Source organism: Peromyscus californicus, unplaced genomic scaffold (genome assembly GCF_007827085.1).
Source record: "Peromyscus californicus insignis strain IS unplaced genomic scaffold, ASM782708v3 Scaffold_12__1_contigs__length_115047231, whole genome shotgun sequence".
NCBI classification, from domain to species: Eukaryota; Metazoa; Chordata; class Mammalia; order Rodentia; family Cricetidae; genus Peromyscus; species Peromyscus californicus.
The window spans coordinates 70,610,582-70,629,648 of NW_026294413.1; the positions used below are offsets into that span (position 1 = coordinate 70,610,582).

At 40.0% G+C, this 19,067-nt stretch overlaps 1 pseudogene and 3 gene segments (V, D, J or C); all 4 read right to left on the bottom strand.

The window, feature by feature from the left end:
* Positions 1-331: 331 nt before the first annotated feature.
* Positions 332-880, bottom strand: LOC128106602 (T-cell receptor alpha chain V region CTL-F3-like). The segment is given in 2 exon segments: positions 332-699; positions 829-880. Coding segments are annotated over 2 exon segments (420 nt in total).
* An 876-nt stretch (positions 881-1,756) lies between these two features.
* On the bottom strand, positions 1,757-2,675 carry LOC128106613 (T cell receptor alpha variable 13-1-like; annotated as a pseudogene).
* A 6,088-nt stretch (positions 2,676-8,763) lies between these two features.
* On the bottom strand, positions 8,764-9,457 carry LOC128106624 (T cell receptor alpha variable 22-like). The segment is given in 2 exon segments: positions 8,764-9,233; positions 9,406-9,457. Coding segments are annotated over 2 exon segments (522 nt in total).
* Positions 9,458-17,803: 8,346 nt separating this feature from the next.
* LOC128106635 (T cell receptor alpha variable 8-3-like) lies at positions 17,804-18,341 on the bottom strand. The segment is given in 2 exon segments: positions 17,804-18,204; positions 18,299-18,341. Coding segments are annotated over 2 exon segments (444 nt in total).
* Positions 18,342-19,067: the final 726 nt, after the last annotated feature.

Here is a 19,067-nt window from a genome sequence, read left to right on the forward strand (position 1 = left end):
AGAGTCTATGTTCATTATTTGGGTCATCATAAATTTGTAGAATAATAACAAGATTGTTGGAGAACATAAATCACTACATGTTCTAAGACAACTAGGTAGAGATAAATCCCATGTCAGGGTTTTCCTTGAGAGTTTTCTGTGAGAGGTCCTCCATTTGGGGAGAAAACAGTGGTTCAGGGGATCAAAGCCCGGTTGTCTGTAGCAATGACTTCCATCCTATCCTGTCAGAATATCCACAGATTCCTAGGTTTCTAGGAATTTGATCTGAGATTTCTTGCTGATTTTCAGGAGGCTTGGTAAACCCCACTTAGAGAAGGCACACAGCCCTCCCTCATAGGCCACTCCCCTCAGGCTCCTGCACCCTGGGTTTGTGTGCAGCTTCCCCTGCAGTCTCCCTCACTGTGTCACTCAGAGCACAGTAGTACAGGGCAGAGTCTGCCAGTTGCACTGAGGACTTCTGCAGGTGGAAGGAGCTGCTGCTCTTATGGAGAGTGGCCTGGAACCCTTGGTGCTCTGTCTTCTTGTTGTCTGTGGCGCTCCTCAGGAGTAGCCGAGGGGCTTTGTTGAGATATTGAACATACCACCAAAGGAAAGTATTTGTGTAAGTAGTCTGATAGGTGCAGTTCATGATCACAGGCAACCCCTCTGTGACAGTAACCATGCCTTCTGTCTGGGTCACTGAGTCTCCATTGCTCCTTCCTGAAAAATCAATAAACAAATAAATAGATATACAAATAAGGAATCATTTTGGTATGTGAGGAAGAAGGTAAAGACTTGTAGAGCTGTAAGACAATGACATCCTCCACACTTAGGGTAAATGTAACTTACTGAGCATGAAGAGGAGCAGCAGAACTGAGCAGGTATCAGGAAGCATGTTCATAGGAGAAAATGACACTTGGTTCTTGAGTGCACCAAACTCACAGGACAAGTCTCCTGTAGGAACTTACTGAAACTCCTCACTCACAAACAAGGACCTCCTTCTGCACAGTGACAGTCTGTCATGTGAAGCCACCACCTGGATGCAGACATTAACCACATCTGAAGAGGCAGCGCCCTCTGCTGATTTCCCTTCAAACTGCACCACAGATGTCTGCATAATACATGGTGAATAAACCTGAAACCTCACACAAAGGATGCAGGTCTCAAGTTCACAGTGGGTGCCTGAAATCACCAGTGTTACTGAACTATGTGTATACATTTTTATTTAGTGTAATAGATGTCCATAAAATAAGACACACACAGACACATACACACACACACACACACACACACACACACACACACACACACCACCTCTGATAAAATTTATCTAATTATTCTCATTTTATTATTTCTTAGGTAATATTATGCAATTAATTTTGATTATGCTCACCTGCTCCCTTCAATCCTGACAGATCCATTCACTCTTCCCTACAAATCCAGTTTTGTCCATCTTTTTTAAAAATAAAACACCTCAAGGTTTGCATTATACAATGTGCTGCACATATACACTTGGATGTGTGCCCTCCAGTGGAGGGTGGACTATGGACCAGGGGATACACCTTTAAAGAAACCGAGTCTCTCTCCCAGCAGCTTCGAACTGCCTATAGCTCCTTAGCTAAGGGTGGGAATGTGCACCTTCCCTCCTTGCTGGAATTGCATCTGGTCTGATCCTTTGCAAGTATGTGTGCTGTCAACCTCTGTGAGTCCATGTGTGCAGCTGCCCTGCTGTATTCAGAAAACACTGTCTCCTTGTAGTCATTCCCCACCTATGGCTTTACAGTCTTTCCACCTCCTCTTCCTCAGTGACCTCTGACCTGGGGATGAGGGTGTGTGATATAGATGTCCCACTTGGGGCTGAGTGTGCCACAGCCTCTTCTTTTCTGCAGCACAGGGAGTTCTGGTTCTCTGTGACAATCACCACGTACTGTAGCAAGAAAAAGGGAAGGACAAAATTGTATTTCAATTTTTAGAATACATTTTAAAAACAAAGGAGAAAATGTCCAAAATTGCTTCAGTGACCCTAACCTACTATATCGTGTGTTATTAATGTCCACACTGCAGTTGGTGCTTGTCAACTAACAACTGACACATGCTGCACTCGAGGCCTGTGACACAGGATGTGGACTGGGCTCCAGGCCCTGTGGCAGGTTTGAGGACAGGCTGCAGGTGCATGTGGAGCAGTGTGCACTTGCAGCACAGAAGTACATGGCAGAGTCTCCAGGCCGGGTGTCTGTGATGTGCAGGGAGAAGTGTTTGGTTTTCTTATCCTGTAAAACTATCAGTCTTTGCTCCTGCTTTCTTTCCACAGTTGAACGAACGTCAATCATGAGCTGAGGATGCTCTCCAGGTCCTTGCTTATACCAAGGGAAATAGGACTGAGAGCACTGTCTGTGTAAGTGCAGTTGATGACTGCGCTGGCTCCCTCCTGGACTCTCAGGGTGGAAGGATGCTGCTCCACCTGCTCCCCTTGGATCACCCCTGTGCAGAATGATGGAAAAAAAGGAGAAATGCTGTCAGGTCACAACCTTGCAGAATTATCTTTTTTTAATAGTAACAGAGAAAACCTGACTAAAATAGAGTTCCTCCTGGATGCCTCAGAAATGCCCACTGACTATTCTGTGGTCCTAAGATCTTAACTCACCATCGAGCTGCAGCCACAAGAACATGAATAAAGTAGGTACAAATGTCTTCATTGTCCTTCCAATTAAATTAAGATCCGGTGTATATTGTGATGACTAGCAGGTCAGCTACAGCTACCAGGGTGTTGTTCTCTCTCAGTAACAATTCTACCTCTTGAGTCATCCACTCAGCCACTGTGAAAAAGGCTGTGCTTCTACCCTAAGCCTGCACAATCAGCATCCAGGAAGTGAATCCTCTGCATTCTCTCCAGCAGCTGAGGTCTACTACCACCTTGTGGTTGTACCCTCAACCAGTGAGACCTCTGCTTAAGTGTTCTCTGACCTGTGAGGGACTCAGAGACATAAAACAGCAAAATATTATATCAAGTATATAGTAGTGCTGAGAGATCAAGGATGGTATTTGTACACACTAGTGAGCCGGTTTCTGAGATTTAAATCAAACACAGCATATGTATAATGCTTCATATAAAATGTATATATATAATATTTTCATATATAAATTCATATGTAATATATTCGTGTGTGTATGTAACAACATTTCTTCTGTCTAGAACTGTATTTACTAATCCACTCCCATATCCCAGGATTCTCAGATCATTCATCAAGGAACTCTATCCTTTTCTTGAAGACACACACAATCAATAATTGTCCTGAAGAGTTGTGGCATTTGGGAAAAGGCTTTTTCAGGTCTCTCATGGGCTTTTAGTTGCAAGGTTCTTTCTACTTCAGTGAGTTCTTGTTAACAATGCAGATATGATGTTTTTATGAATGCATCTTTCCTTCCAGAGAAGTTGACATGGAATCAAAAGTACACACAGCTACTCTTAGGAACATTCTCAGAGGTGATTACATCTTGAGGATGGCACCATCTATGTTACTCACTCCCACAGCATCTAGACTGAATCACTGATAGAAGAGCAGTGCTGAATATCCTGGAGAATCTGCCAAACCTTGCAATAACCCATCTCTCCTCCTTCCTGTGGACCCTCCCAGCACCCCCTGCTTCTAGCCCATTGACTTTTCTTTCTGTCAACTGTGAACAGCTACAAAGACTGTCTATCTGGAACTCAGTGTGCATTGCAGGCTTGGGAAACTGAAGGCCATTTCACTGTCCTTCCTGTCTTCCATTTCAGTTCCCTGGTACCATCCCCAGCCCTGTAACTGACCACTGACCTGTCCTCTCACTCTTCCTCCATTCACTGAGGACTCAGCAGACCCTTGCTGCATTTCCTTTCCTCCCTCTCCCCCACTGCTTTGTGTCACATGACAGTAGAGACACTCCACCTAGGAGCCTGGTGGTACAAAAAAAAATCTTTGATCAACTCTAATCCTGTAAATGAAAAACTTTTATAATAACAATTTTAAAACACTGAAGAAGGAAATAGAAGATATCAGATAGTGAAAAGACCCCCCCATGTTCACAAATTGTCAGGATTAATACAGTGAAAGTAGCCATCTTCCCAGAACAATTGAGAGATTCAGTGCAATCTCTGTCAATTCAAACACAATTCTCCACAAAAACAGAAAATTAAAAACAAAAATTTCAGCTTTATATGGAAACACACACTACTTAGGATAGATTAAAACATGAATAATGAAAGAACTGCTTAATGTATCACCATCTCAGATTTCAAGTTGTGCTGCAGAATAATAGTCAGAAAAACAGGATTATAAATAAATAGACATGCTGATTGGTGGATTAGAATCAAAGACCCAGTCATAAGTTCACACACCTATGCACACCTCGTTTGATAAAGAAGCCCAAATACTACATACCAGCAAAAAGACAGCATCTTCAACAGATGGCTGTGGTCAAACTGAATGGCTACATGTAAAAGAGTGTAAACCGAATAATTTTTACTGCCCTGTACAAAACTCAAGTCCAAATGGATCAAGGACAAGAACATCCATCCAGATACTCTGAATCTAATAAATACAAATGTGGGATAATCTTGAACTCATTGGCCTAGGAAAAGAATTTTTGAACAGGACACTAATAGCACAGTGACTGTACTGCTATACTTTCTCATCAGGAACACCAATCTCAAATAATTATACAGAGTTATTATTAATTATGAAAGCTTGGCTTAGCTTAGGCTTGTTCCTAACTAGATCGTATGCCTGAAATTAACCCATATTTTTTTAATCTATGTTCTTCCACATGGCTCGTTACCTCATCTCCATACTGCCCAACTTGCTCTCTCCACTCTGGCTGCTGACTCTGCCTTTCTTCTTCCAGAAGTTCACTCTCTGCCCAGAAGTTATGCCAATTCTCTCCTGCCCAGCTATTGATTGTTCAGCTTTTTATTACACAAATCACAGCAATACATCTTCACACAGTGTACAAATATCCCAAAGCAAGCCATTAAAATAATAATTGAAAAGTGGAACTTCATGGAACTGAAAAGCTATGTATGGGCAAAGAACATCATCATTTGAACAACGTGGCAAGTTATAGAAAGGAAAAGTATCATTACCAATTGTACAGTTGATATAGGGCTGACATCTAAAACATAAGAAAAACTAAAAAGCCCAAATATCAAGAAAAGAAACAACTCAATTTAAGAAATAGGTACAGATCTAAAGAGAGTTCTCAAAAGATGAAACACAAATGACTGAGAAACACTTAAAAGTTCAAAACTCTTATTTTTCAGGGAAATGCAAATTAAAAATACTGGGAGATTTCATCTTACACACATCAGAATGGCCAAAATCAATAAAAAAAATGATATCATATGCTGGTGAAGATGTAGTTTAAGGGGAACACGCATCCATTGCAGTTGAGAGTGCAAACTTTAAGACTCACTAGGGACATAAGTATGGTGGTTCTTCAGGAAGACAGGAATAGATCCAGCTCAAGATTCAGCTAGACCACTTTTGGACGTATACTCATAGGACAATATATTCTGTTATAGAGACACTTGCTCATAGATATTCGTTGTAGTATTTATAATAACAAAAATTGGAAACAGCCTAGATGTCCATCAAGAGATGGATAGATAATGGAAATGTGGGACATGTCTACAATGAAATATCCCTCATCTATTAAGTCATGAAATTTAGATGTAAATTTATGGAGCTAGAAAAAAATCATCTTGAGTGAGGTAACCCCAACTACAAACAACAAATATAGTATGAATTCTCTGACATTTGGATTCTAGCTTTTAAGCCTTCAATAGGCTTGCCACAATCTGTATACCTGCAGAAGTTAGGGATAGAGTAAGAGAGAAGGAAGGATTTCCTGAATAGGTGAAAAATAGAATAGATAGTAAAGAGATTGGGTTGGAAGGGTGGAATACGAGGATTAAGCAGAAAGGAGGAAGGAACAGAGAATAAGGGTGGGAATACAGGGAGAGAGAAAGCACAAACTAAGCACATTCTGAGAGGTCATGGAAACCTTCTACAGCAGAAGCTTTATATATATATATATATATATATATATATATATATATATATGTATATACATATATATATAATATGTATATACATATATATTCCTAGTATATTCTTAATATAATGCACATATATTATATGAATCAATGAAATCACCAAATAACAGGGAAACAAAGCACCAGCTAGACACTTCCTACCAACAAGTGAAAACTCCAGTGCCAAGGAAGATGTCATCTAACTGAGTTGTTGGCCAAAGGGGACCCATGGAAATTTTCAACAACTCAGGCTATTACCAAGGCTATTGGTTGCTCTTTACAAATTGATGGTAAAGTACTATTCTTGTTGACAATATCTACAAATTTCTTTGAACATGGAAAAGTTGAGCTGGTTCCTAATTAAAGCTTTTACTCCTATGAACTTGTGTCCATGGTTCAGGAAGATACCCTGAATGCTACCAGAGGAGAAAGGTAAACACCACCTTGGCTATAAATCCTTTGATCTACAATAGTGACCACCATACATGATACACTGGTATGATAATGGCACAAGTGATATTGGAGTGACCAACCACATTCTGAATGGACTTAAGGCCCACTCCATGAGATGGAATCCATGCCTGATACTGCTCTGGTGGCCAAGAACCTGAGACTAGATAGGCTGTGGATCTAAGGGAAAACCAAATATCATTGTCCTCCTAAACATACATAGTAATATAATGACTTCTTATGACTTTCTGCATTACCCACAGATCAATGTCTTGTTTAGCCATCACCAGGGAAGCTTCTTCTTGCAGTAGATGGGAACAAACACATAGATCCACAACTCCTCAACTGGAAAATATGCAGACAATGAGAGACCTTGAAACACCCAGTTGTAAATGGAATGTCTCCATTAAACTTCTTCCCTCAGGATTCTGGAAATATTATAGAAGAAGAAGCAGAAATTGTATAAGAGCCAGTGGGGATGGAAGGCACTAAGGAAATAATGTCCTCCAGTCACAATAAATTTGGCTCACATAAGAACTCATGGAGATGACAGCAACATGCAAAGGGGCCATACAGGTCCTGTACAGAAGTGGTCCAGTGCTGAGAAGAAGAAGTGGACATCATCCCCCATACCTAACCAAGAAGCTGTCTACAATTGAAAACTGCTCACAAGGAGAAATTTAGTTTTTACCAATGCATTTCACTGGGTATACAAACCACACTTTAGGGTAGGCCTCATGCCCAGCAAATGAACTCAGTTGTATTTTTTGTTCTTTTGTTTATTTTTATGTCTCTTAATGCTTTTTGTGGGTCATTATTAACATATTTGTCCTTGCTTATATATTATCATTTCCAATTTTGTAGATTTATATATTTGTGTGTGTGTGTGTGTGTGTGTGTGCATGTGTCTTGGCAGTTATATGAGATTCTCATGCGAATTTGTTTTTTTCTGTTTGTTTTATTCTGTTTTTTTTTTCCAAGTCTCTGTTTTCTAAAAGGAGAAAAAGAAAGTGTGGAGTTAGATATGTGCAGAGGTAAGAACATGCCTATAAAGGTACAAGAAACTTACAGAACAAATAGATTGGACCAGAAGAGAAAGTTCCCTTGACATGTAATAAAACCCTGAACACATAGAACAAGGAAACTATATTAAAATCACAAAGGAAAAAGGCCAAGTAACATATAAAGGCAGACCAAGTAGAATTACATCCTATCAACGATTCCTACTGTAGAAGCTGTCACTTCTAATGTCACTACTTCCAGCCGTGCTCACATGGATCTTATTGACAATTAGGAATTGTTTATCATCTGAGAAGGGCAGATAATCTATATATGAAACAGATGTACTTGCAATGAAGATGAACATGAATGGATCACAAGTTGTCAGTGAATTTGTGAAACTCTAGAAAGTAAATGTTTTAGTCAATCCAGTCACTGTTGTAACCACTCAGCTGCTGTTTCAACGTGAAAACACAATGGACAGACAAACTGTGAATGAGTGAGCACGGCTGCTTTCCAGTTCCTTACAGAGACAAATGGCAGGACAGAGTTTTTCAACTGTGGGAGATAATCTGTCAACCCCTGAGAAACAGCAGTTGTATGGACAGTATTTAATTATTATATAATGAATTAGTCCCCTATGTGACCTATAAGAGGGTCATACTTTTACTTTTGAAAGCAATGTTTTAATGAGAAGTTATCCACACACACACACACACATATATATATATATATATATATATATATATATATATATATATTACATTACAGATGTGTAAATATTATGGTAGAATTAATTGCTGCAAATATTATTGTGATATAAATTCCAAATATATTTCTCTAGTTTGCCATTTATCTTTCGGTTCTGATCATTTTTATGTGAAATATTTGTTTTATATTGCATAATTGAATGCATTATATTTTTAAAATGATCAAGACATTGTAGAAATGACATCATGATTTAATAATAAGATTTGTTCACCTTGCCTTTCTACAACTTAATCTATCAAATCTTCACATTTAATTCTTTTATCAACTTCATATTGAACAGATGAGCTGGAAATGTTTGTATCATGCTCTCTAAACAAAGGATGGAAACAGTTGCTTTAAACTTTCAATTTTGAGAAATGATTCAAATGATTCTGGGATATGTAAGAGAAGTTTACATTTCATGACATTAGCACAAGCGTTTGATAAGTAGTGTTCATTTCAGTCACGCTGGCTGACGTTTCTGAACATTTAAGCTTCTCCAAGTCAGTGCTATGTCAATCTGAATTTAGCCATGAATTTCTGCTGTGGTAATTTTGGGTTTCCTCACAACTTCTCTGTAATTGGTGGAGATCTGATAAAGACACAGCTGTGAAAGGCCTCCTGTAGAGTCTCCCTGGGGCAGGGCTGTAGCTGCACACCCAGCTGCAGTTTGGGGCCAGGCTGCAGGCTTGCTGGGAGCACTGTGCATCAGTAGTACAGAGGTAGGTGCCTGAGTCCTCCAGCTGGGCATCTCTGATGTGCAGGGTGCTGTAGCGCTCCTTGGAGTTGAATGTTGACTTTAACCTCCCATTCTCCTTTGTTCCTGAAGCCAGGTAAAAAAGATTGATGAGGCTGCCCCCGGGATTCTGCTGGAACCATTGCACACTTTGCATGGTGGTAGAAAAATTGCATCTCAGAGCAGAACTGGTTCCCTCATGGAGACTCAGGGCTGGAGGACTCTGCTCCACCTCAACTCCTCTCACACCTGTTGGGAAACAAAAGCAAACCAGAATCAGTGAGAAGTTTTCACCCACACCTGTCTAATATCCCAGGAGACACCATGAGGAGACTGCACAGGAGCTTTGGGTTGGCTCATTCCCCTCCACCACTGACATTTCTGGAGAATCCCTAAGGAAACTTAGATGAGCACAACTCACAGCAAGTCCACAACCACAGAATCCCCAGCACAGCTCCCAGTTTCCTCTCCATGGCCCCTTTCCAATTGCTGGGGTGTCTTCTCTCCAGCTCTGAGGGGGTATCAAGCCTTGTGCCCAGACATACTTGTGCTTACACACACAAGTTTCTCTCCAAGTTGCTGAATGTTCTCTTTCATCTGAACAAGAAACTCCACCCACCTTCACCTCACTACTCTCCATAACAACTGCTCCACAGCTAAGGAGAACAATATGCAGACCCAGAACACTATATTTCTAAGGTAACATTTCATATAAGGGGAGTTTGGGGAAAATGTGTGAGGGAGGAAAATTCATAAATGCAGAATACTGGTGTGAACACTGATGGCTCCAGTGGGTTAGAAGAGCTTTGCAGAATCCTAGCAAGATTTGTTTGCCTTTTTTTTGTAAAAGAATTTCATACAATATATTCTAAACACGGTCTCCAAACTTCAAACTCTTCCTAGATGTTTTCTATCTCCTCATCTACCCGACAGCATGCCCTTTCATTCTCATTTGCTCCCTCTCCCTCCCTCTCTCTCTGCTTCCCCGAGCAAACAGACAAACAAGCACATCAAAGTCAAAACATAATAACAATCAAGAAACACATACAACCAAACCCATAAAACACAAGACAAGTAAATATAAAATATAGACAAAAGACCAATAAGACCAAAAAAGGAAAAGAAAAAAATCAAACTAAGCATTATGCTAAAAAAAAAAAATGCCATTGGTTTCATTCTCAGTCTGTACTGGCCAACAACTACTGGGCTTGGGATCACCCTTCAATATAGTTGATATACTGAATGAGAAATTCCTGCACCTTAAGTCATACAGTGGGACAAATCAGCATGCAGTACACTATAAGGGGTAAGAAGAATTTCTTGATTTATCAGATCATCATGTGCATACAAAATGTTCCCAAGGACAGTTTTATTGGTCATAAGAAAAACAAGGCATGTTTTCACCATTATTTATTTTCCATTTTTTCCTCATATGCCCTGCTCTTTCCCACAGTTGTTTAGGAAAGCACAGCTGATTCCAACCAGGCTTTGAATGCCTGCTCAAGTTCAGAGAGGCCTCCTAACTTCTACTTTTTCATACCTTGTATTTCCCAGTTTTCTTAAGTAGTTATTCTTTTTCTTTCTAGTTTAGAGTATATATCTATATAGATATCTATATAGATATCTATATAGATATATAGATATAGATATATGATATAAAGAAAGAAAGAAACATAGATAGATAGATAGATAGATAGATAGATAGATAGATAGATAGATAGACAGTCATCACATATATATCATATACAATATAAAAATATTGGAATAATTTCTAGGTTTTTTATTTTGAGAAATTTTTAAAATAAAACTAGAAGCAATGAATGCAATGGAGATATTTTCTCTTCAGTGTCCATCCTCATAATGCCCAGTGAGATTCTATTTTGCTTACATCTGTTCAGAGAATTGTTCTTAAAATAGATTTATGGATGCAGCGGATTCAGTTAACAGGCTCTCTATAACTATGGTTTTATATAGAATGACTGAGAGCTAAGATCCAGTGAACTCCACACAGTCCCCTTACTCCTTGCTTTGTGGGTTGTTGCCTCATGTCTCTTCTCAGCTCTTCAAATCTCTAGGTAATTTAAGAAAATGTCATTTCTGTAAATCCTGCAGCGCCCCCTAGTGGACTGACACCACCACCAAAAGAGACTTCCGGCCATCTCCACAAGTCTCAATAAACCAGCCTTTTCACTCCATCACTTCCTGGTGAAGGAAATGCAGGTGGTCAGAAGACAAGACTGTCTAGATGGAGTTCTCAAAAGAGTAAATAAAAAATGGCCAAGAAACATCTCAAAATTGTTCATCATCTTTAGCAATTTGAAAAATGCAAATTAAAACAACTTTGAGATTTCATCCCACCCCAGTTAGAGTATCTCAAATCAATAAATACAACTGACAACAAATGCTGGTGAGTGTGGTTGGAAGGAAAGGAACCTGCATTCACTGTTGGTAGAATGAAAATTGGTACAGTTACTCTGAAAATAGGTATGGAGAATCTTCAAAAACTAAAGATAAATCTACCACATAACCCAGCTGTGCCACTTCTTGGTATATGTCTAAAGAACTCTACATCTTACTCCACAGATAGTTGCTTTGCTATATTCATTGCTGCTCTACTCACAGTAATTAGGAAATGGAAACAACTGAAATGTCCTTCAAGGGATGAATGGATAGTAAAAATGTGGCACCTATACGTTATGGAATATTCTTCAATGTAAAGAAAAATGGCATCATAAACTTTTCAGGTAGGTGGATGGAACTAGAAAAGATTATTTAAAATGAGTTGACAGAGAACCAGAAAAACAAATGCCACATGTTCTGCCACTGAACTCCTAACTACAGTGGGAATTGGAGAGGCTCCTAACTCCAAATCTTCAGATGGAAATATGTAACTTGGAGAAACCACAGAAGCCAGAAAGATCCAAAAGGGAACATGTAGTTGGGGAGAAGCACTAGAAATGGGAATGGCAAAGTAAGCATAATTTCGGCGTAGAGGTTCAGAATTGAGATGTCATCTTCGTGGATTTTTCCTTTGATGAGTATGAAGTGTCCTTCCCCACCTCTGTTAATTTTGGTTGGAAGTCTATTTTGTTAAATGTTAGGATGGCAACACTAGCTTGCTTCATGGGTTGGTTTGCTTAGAAAATCTTTTTAAACCCTTTAATCCGAGTTAATGTGTGTCTTTGATGTTGAGGTGTGTTTCTTGTATGCAGCAGAAGGATGAATTCTGTTTTTACATTCATTCTGTAAGCCGATGTCTTTTTATCAGGATATTGAAGCCACTGATATTGAGAGATGTTAGTTAACAATGATTGTTAATTATTGTTATTTTAGTGGTGGTGGTGGTGGTGGCAGTAGTAGTCAGTGTGTGTGTGTGTGTGTGTGTGTGTGTGTGTGTGTGTGTGTGTGTGTGTATGCTTCCCTTCTTTTGGTTTGCTGGTATGAAATTATTATTTACTGTGTTTTCTTGGGTGTAGTTAACCTTTCTTCAGGTGCAGTTTTCCTTCTAGTACCTTCTTTATGGGTGGATTCATGAATAGCTAATGTTTAAATTTGACTTTGTCATTAAATATTTTGTCTTCTCCATCTATGTTTATTGAAAGTTTTGCTGGGTTTAGTAGTCTGGGCTAGAATCTGTGACTTCTTAGATCCTGCATGACATCTAGCTAGACCGTTTTGGCTTTTAGAGTCTCCACTGAGAAGTTGGGTGTAATTTTAATAGCTCTGCCTTTATATGTTACTTGGCCTTTTCCCCTTGCCACTTTTAATATTCTTTTTTGTTCTGTATATTTAGTGTTTTGATTATTATGTTGCAGGGGAACTTTCTTTTCTGGTCCAATCTTTTTGGTGTTCTATAAGCTTTTTGTATCGATTAGCATCTTCTTCTTTAGGTTAGGAAAAATTTCTATGATTTTGTTGAAAATATTTTCTGGGACTTTGAGCTGGAAATTTTCTCTTTTTTCTATTTCCATTATTCTCAGGTTTGGTCTTTTCATAGTGTCCCAGATCTCCTGATGCTTTGTATCAGGAACTTTTAGATTTAAAATTCTCTTTGACCAATATATCAATTTTTTCCATTGTATGTTATATGCCTGAGAGTCTCTCTTCCATCTCTTGCATTCTGTTAGTGATGTTTGCTTCTGTAGCTCCTGATCGCCAACCCTGACACATGCCTGACCTCAGCTGCTTTCCTTAGTCTCAGGGGCAAATTCTATAGCTCCTTTCTTCTCGCCTTAACTCCAGAACCATCTGGCCAAAAGTGCCAAATTCTGCTGATTGCTGGGACTGGAACATGGCTCCCTCATTCAATTACATCTTCACCAGCTTTCTGTCTTTCACTGTCTAAGCTAGGCTGTCCTGAACTGGCTTTGTAGACAAGGCTGGCCTCAAACCCAGAGATCTGACAGCCTCTGCCTTCCCAGTGCTGGGATTAAAGGCATGCAGCATCACACCCCACTCTAAGCTTTTGTTTAATTCCTTTTCACAAGTTGGAAACTTAGGTGGGTGAGATCTTGCTCTGAGGTCACCACTCCCTTTATTCTATTTCTTAATCAATTTGTCTCCTTGAATACAGGACTTAGTTCCATTCCCTTTTCTTGTATTCTTTTTTCTCCTTAAATATTTTTCCTTGCTCAGCTTGCTCTTTTTCATATATATATATATATATATATATATATATATATATATATATATATATCTTCATTTGAGATACCACCAAGAACTACACAACAGAGTCTATACTAGGCTGTTTTGAGATTTCTACTGCCAATGGGATTAGTACCTCAGGCAGACTCTGGACAAAAGCAAAAAGCAGCCGCATTCTTCACCAAAATATCACAAGAACAATCTGTAGGCAACACACTAAAATTCTCCTCTGAAATCTCTTGAGCCAGTCTCCAGCAGTTCAAATAACTCTTAGTGCCACTCTCTTCCATGCTCCTACTAGTATGGCTCATTCAACAATGCTTAAAGCATTCTACTCTTTTTTAATGCATAGTCGTACGGTAGTATTCCTACAGACCAAAGTATGGTCAGGCCTATCACAGCAATACTCCAGTTGCTGGTATCAACTTCTGTCTTAATTAGGGTTCTTATAGCTGTGAAGAGACATCATGACTATGGCAACTCTTATAAAGAAAAAACATTTAATTGAGGTGGCTTGCTTAAAGTTCCAGAGGTTCAGTTCATTATCATCATGGTGGGGTTCATGGTGGTGGGCAGGCAGATATGGTGCTGGCTACATCATGATCAGGAAGCAACAGCAAGTAGACAGTCTCACTGGATATGGCTTGAGCATATATGGACCCTCCAAGCCTGCCTCCACAGTGACACACTTCTTCCAATAAGAATATATCTATAAACATTCCATACCAGCAAAGCCATACTTCCTAATAGTGCCTCTCCCTTTGGGGGCCATTTTCTTTCAAACTACCACATCCAGATTTTCCATTTCCAGTATTCCCTTAGTTTGTGTCCTCTTTATTGCTTCTACTACCATTTCCAGGTCTTGAATAGTTTTATTCATTTCCTTGACATGTTTGTTTGTGTTCTCCTGGATTTCTTTAGGAGATTTATTAATTTCCTCTTTAAGAGCCTCAATCACCTTCATCAGATTGGATTTAAGGTAATTTCCTTGTGTTTCAGAATAGCCAAGGTTTACCATAGTAGGATAGCTGGGCTCTGGTGGTGCCATATAGTAATCCATGTTTGGAATTATTATACATTTACATTTAATTTGTGAGTGTATCTTTGTTGGATGGATGCTTTTTGATGTTTTCTCTCTTGGTTTCTGTTTCCTCTCTGGTTTCCCGGCCTGAGTTACCTGTGGTTCTGGTGACCAGTTAGTCTTCCTAACTGCTGGCCACCATGCCCAGCTTTTTATATGTGTGCTGGAAATCATACTCAGTCTAGCAGGATGTCTCTGCAGGAGATTTGGTGACTTGTATGGCCTCTGGGGGTCTGGGTACCAGCTTGGTCTGTGGGATTCCTAGTACTGATGTGACCTTGAGCAGAGCAGGAATCTTCTGCTGGAGATGTGGTCCAAGATATGAAGCTCAGAGGAGGGGTATTGGAGATAGCTGGTAGGTTTTTAAGGACTGTTAGCAGGCAGTGGATGGTGTTTCACCTGGGATTCCTAGTACTGGTGTGGTCTCCAGCAGAGCAGCAGTATTCTGGAGGGGTGTGGAGTGCCTTTGTAGGAGAGGTTGAAGTGAGAAAAGGAAAAGAGGGAAATTAAGTAATGTTTTAATTTCAAAAAATATTTTTTAAAAGAAGCAAAAAGTGGTACAAGACACCCATTGCTAATGGCAAAAGAGTGAAATTTCCCTGTAGTTTCCTAGCAAGACTTTGGAAATTTTCAGACATAGTACTTATAACAAAGGGCCACCACATCTTAAGTTTGCTTGGAATGCCTATAGAGAAGGGGGAAATTCCATGGCTTGGACCTTCAGAGTTTGCAGTTCCTAAAACTTTTTTGTGGCATGTGTACTTCTCAACCACTAAAAAACAGTGAACAGGTACAACTATGTACATGCCCAGCTAACATTAAATCTTTGCAGCTTAGATGTGAGGTATTTCATGTGTGACACTGAAGTGACTCTCAGTTGGAAGAATCAGCTAAACCTACCAAGAATGCATTCCTCCAGGGTTGCTAGCTATAATTTTAGATGAAGACCAGGGCAGACGACACTGACATTCCATTGTCAACAATGTGATTAATGTATAAATCTCACGTTTCATGTGAACTATCATATAGTAGGCTTTGTTAGCAAGAGCCCAAGAGCAGTGCCATGTTACATAGTAGGAACAAACAGAAAAAACTTTTCAATGAAGGGACTTCGGTTGGTGATTCAACTAAAGAATGTTAGATGCACACCTTTCCCCAAATGAACATGGTATAAAAGTCTAGATTAGCCTGTACTTTGACTCACTAACAACCAAATGTTTAATCCCTAAAAATTCCTTGTGTAGCCAGTGTGGGACAAGATGGAACAGGGTGTGCTATATTTGTATATTAGGTAGTGTTTAGTAACGACATTGGCGGATGCTGCTGCTCATAAGAACATGAGTAAATCTCAGTGGCATGTGGGGTGAAGAGAATGAGAAACACAAGAAGACCTTCCATATAACTCCACAGACTTCAAGTTCTCAACCAGGACAATTGTGCAGTAACAAAAATGGGAAAAGCTCTTGCCTGAAGGAGGTGAGTTGATTTGAAAGGTATGCATGAAAATTTCTGGGGAGACGTAGGTATTGCGTTTATAGATTGTTTACAAATACCACTGCCTTCTCATTTCATTATAAAGAAAATCAAAAGTAGATTAAAAGAGTAATATGTAAGATAAATTACTTGTTATTAGAATCTTCAGATAAATTCTGTTTGTGTTCTGTATCAAAATATTCATGTGTGCAAATGTATGTGAGTGTGCTCATGTCTGTATGTGTGTAAGTGTGTAGAGCATGGATGACTCCATGTGTGTACCTACATGTATGTGTACATGTAGAAACCAGAGGAAAACGTTGGATGTTGTTACTCAGGTATGACCAGCTTGCTTTTGAGGATGTGCATATATGTATTTGAGTACACGTGTGTGCCCATGAATGTGGAGGCCAGAATTCAACCTTGCATGTCATTATTAGGAGCTGTCCACCTTGTTTATTGGGGACAAGCCCTCTCACTGACACATGGGGCTCATGCTTAGGCTATGCTGGCTGAGTAGTGGGCTCTAGGGATCTGTCTGCCCTCATCTCCCCATCATGCCCAGCTGTTTATGTGTGTGTGCTGGAAATCATGCTCAGGTGCTCATGGCTCCATGTCATTTACACATTTCCTTTTTTACCAAGCATCAGCCAGAAAATTCTTTCTTCTTTTTCCTTTTTATCCAGAGTATTGTCATCCTCCTAGGCTGTAAGTGCACAAGCATAAAATCTTCTACAATTCTCCCAAGTACAGCGAGAAGGAACTAAAATTCTGCACTGTAGCCAGTGAGCACTAACGTCCACTGCAACTCTTGCCTGTATTTTCATCAGGGCACTGCTATGTTAGGATAAAAGAATTTATCTTTGCTGTTCCAGTAGTAAAATGACATAAAAGAGGGTGAAAGCAATGTGTAGTAATAAAATATGCTGAGGGAACCATACCACAAATTCTCAAGTAGATTTGAAGTATCTGAGAAGGCAAAAAAATAATAATAAAAATAAGATAAGACTTTTATAACTGTGAAGAATTCTTTGGAAAAACAGCAATGATCTCCAATTCCTTCTTCTCCTATTCTATTTTTAGTGGCTAATAGAATGGACATAATTATTTTAGATTTCTAAGCTTCCATGGTTCTGGTGAATTCCTATATTGACTAACAATGCATCAAATTCTTTCATAAATAGAAATACTTATATATTATGACCAATTCTGATCAGTACATTTAGCACCAAAAGAAGAATTTATAGGAAAATCAGTATGAAGGAGTCAGCAGTGAAGGCAAACCTCAGGCCAAAGCCTGAAACGTATACTTTCACATAATGTGTAGACAACACATTAAATGACAAATGGAAGTCCAGCTTCTGGTATTTCCCTGCAGACACAGTCAGCCACTTAAGGTAGTTGGACTCTAAGCAATGTCCACACAGGAAATGATTTTCACAGATGACAGCACAGTCTCTTCCATTCTACAGAACTGTGATTGCTCATTCGTTAATTTTCAAAATAAGCAAAGAGCTTCTGAGACAAAAAAAAAAAAAAAAAAAAGACGGTGGATATTATAGCTGGACCTGAGTTGTGCAAAGGCAGCTGCAACTTCCTAACTTTCCTTATCTCCTTGTTACTAAGTTGAAAGAGATCCTTCAAAGACCCAAGGACAGACCTTGAGTCTGAGCACTCCACTGCCATGGGTGTTAATGTTCAGCTCCCCCTGCAGCCCCAGACACTGTGCACCTAGAGCACAGAAGTACAGAGCCGAATCACTCAGGCGCACAGAGGCTTTCTTCAGGTGGAAGGAAGAGTCCTGCTTGATAAACTCAGCCTCAAAACCGCTCAAGCCGCGAACCAGGGTGTCTCCAGAATAATACCCAAGGAGCCACTGTAGCTCCTGCTGTGGGTACTGGACATACCAGTGCAGGTAAGGTGCCACCCTGGAGGAATAGTTGCATCTCAGCTGCAAAGAGGCTTCTTCAGTGACAGTGACTTGGGCATCAGGCTGAGTCACCAACTGTGCTCTGGAGTCTCCTGGAAAGGAATCTTAGGTCAGTCACTGCGGTAAGATTTCATTCCGGACAGTCAGAATCCCAGGGTACTGACACCATGAGGAAGCTGTACTCACTCAGAAATTGTAACCCCAGCACTGGGAGGAGCACCAGGAGCATGGTTGAACACTGGGAAGGCTGCAGTTCTGTTGTGGGAGAGCTCTCTGGAACAGGACAGACAGGAAAGTGGCTGAAGAAAGCAAGAGCTTGAAAATAGGTGTGAGGAAGGGTCTGCTGGAGAAGTGTCCTACTCAGCTGAAAGCGGTGAAGCTGCTAACACGAGCCTGGAGGGGTTTGAATATCTAATTCTCTTCACATGCCTTTGTTGAAAACTCAGCCAGCTGCAGGAAGGATGAGAAGTGAGCAGGTGAAGATCTTCAATGGAAGTAATTACGCTGGTGAGTGCAGCCGCGCCCTCTGGAGGCCAAATGAGGAACCAAATGTCCTGAGGGTCCACAGCCTTGTCATTGTTCTGTCTCTGTTTCACAGATAAAGTAAAACTTTCACAAAGCACATTGTTCCTTTTCCTAATCTATGTTGATGTATTAGGTCTGGCATCCGCTGGAAGTGGAATGGATTGTTAATATTCATTATGAAACCAGTTTATGAAATGCACCCCAGACTTCAGATGCAGTTGTCTCAGGCTGAGTTTGAATGACCACTACAGCTCTGGTGGTGATGTGTGATGGTACAGATATGGCCCTTGGTGGATGCTCTGCGGCACAGAGGCAACAGGAAAACACATGAAGTAAGGGTGCCTCTGCTGTCCATGACAATTGTGACTCTAGATGAGAAGGTTTTTCTCCTAGAGTTAGAACATGGCTGGTGAAATTACTGTCCTCCAGG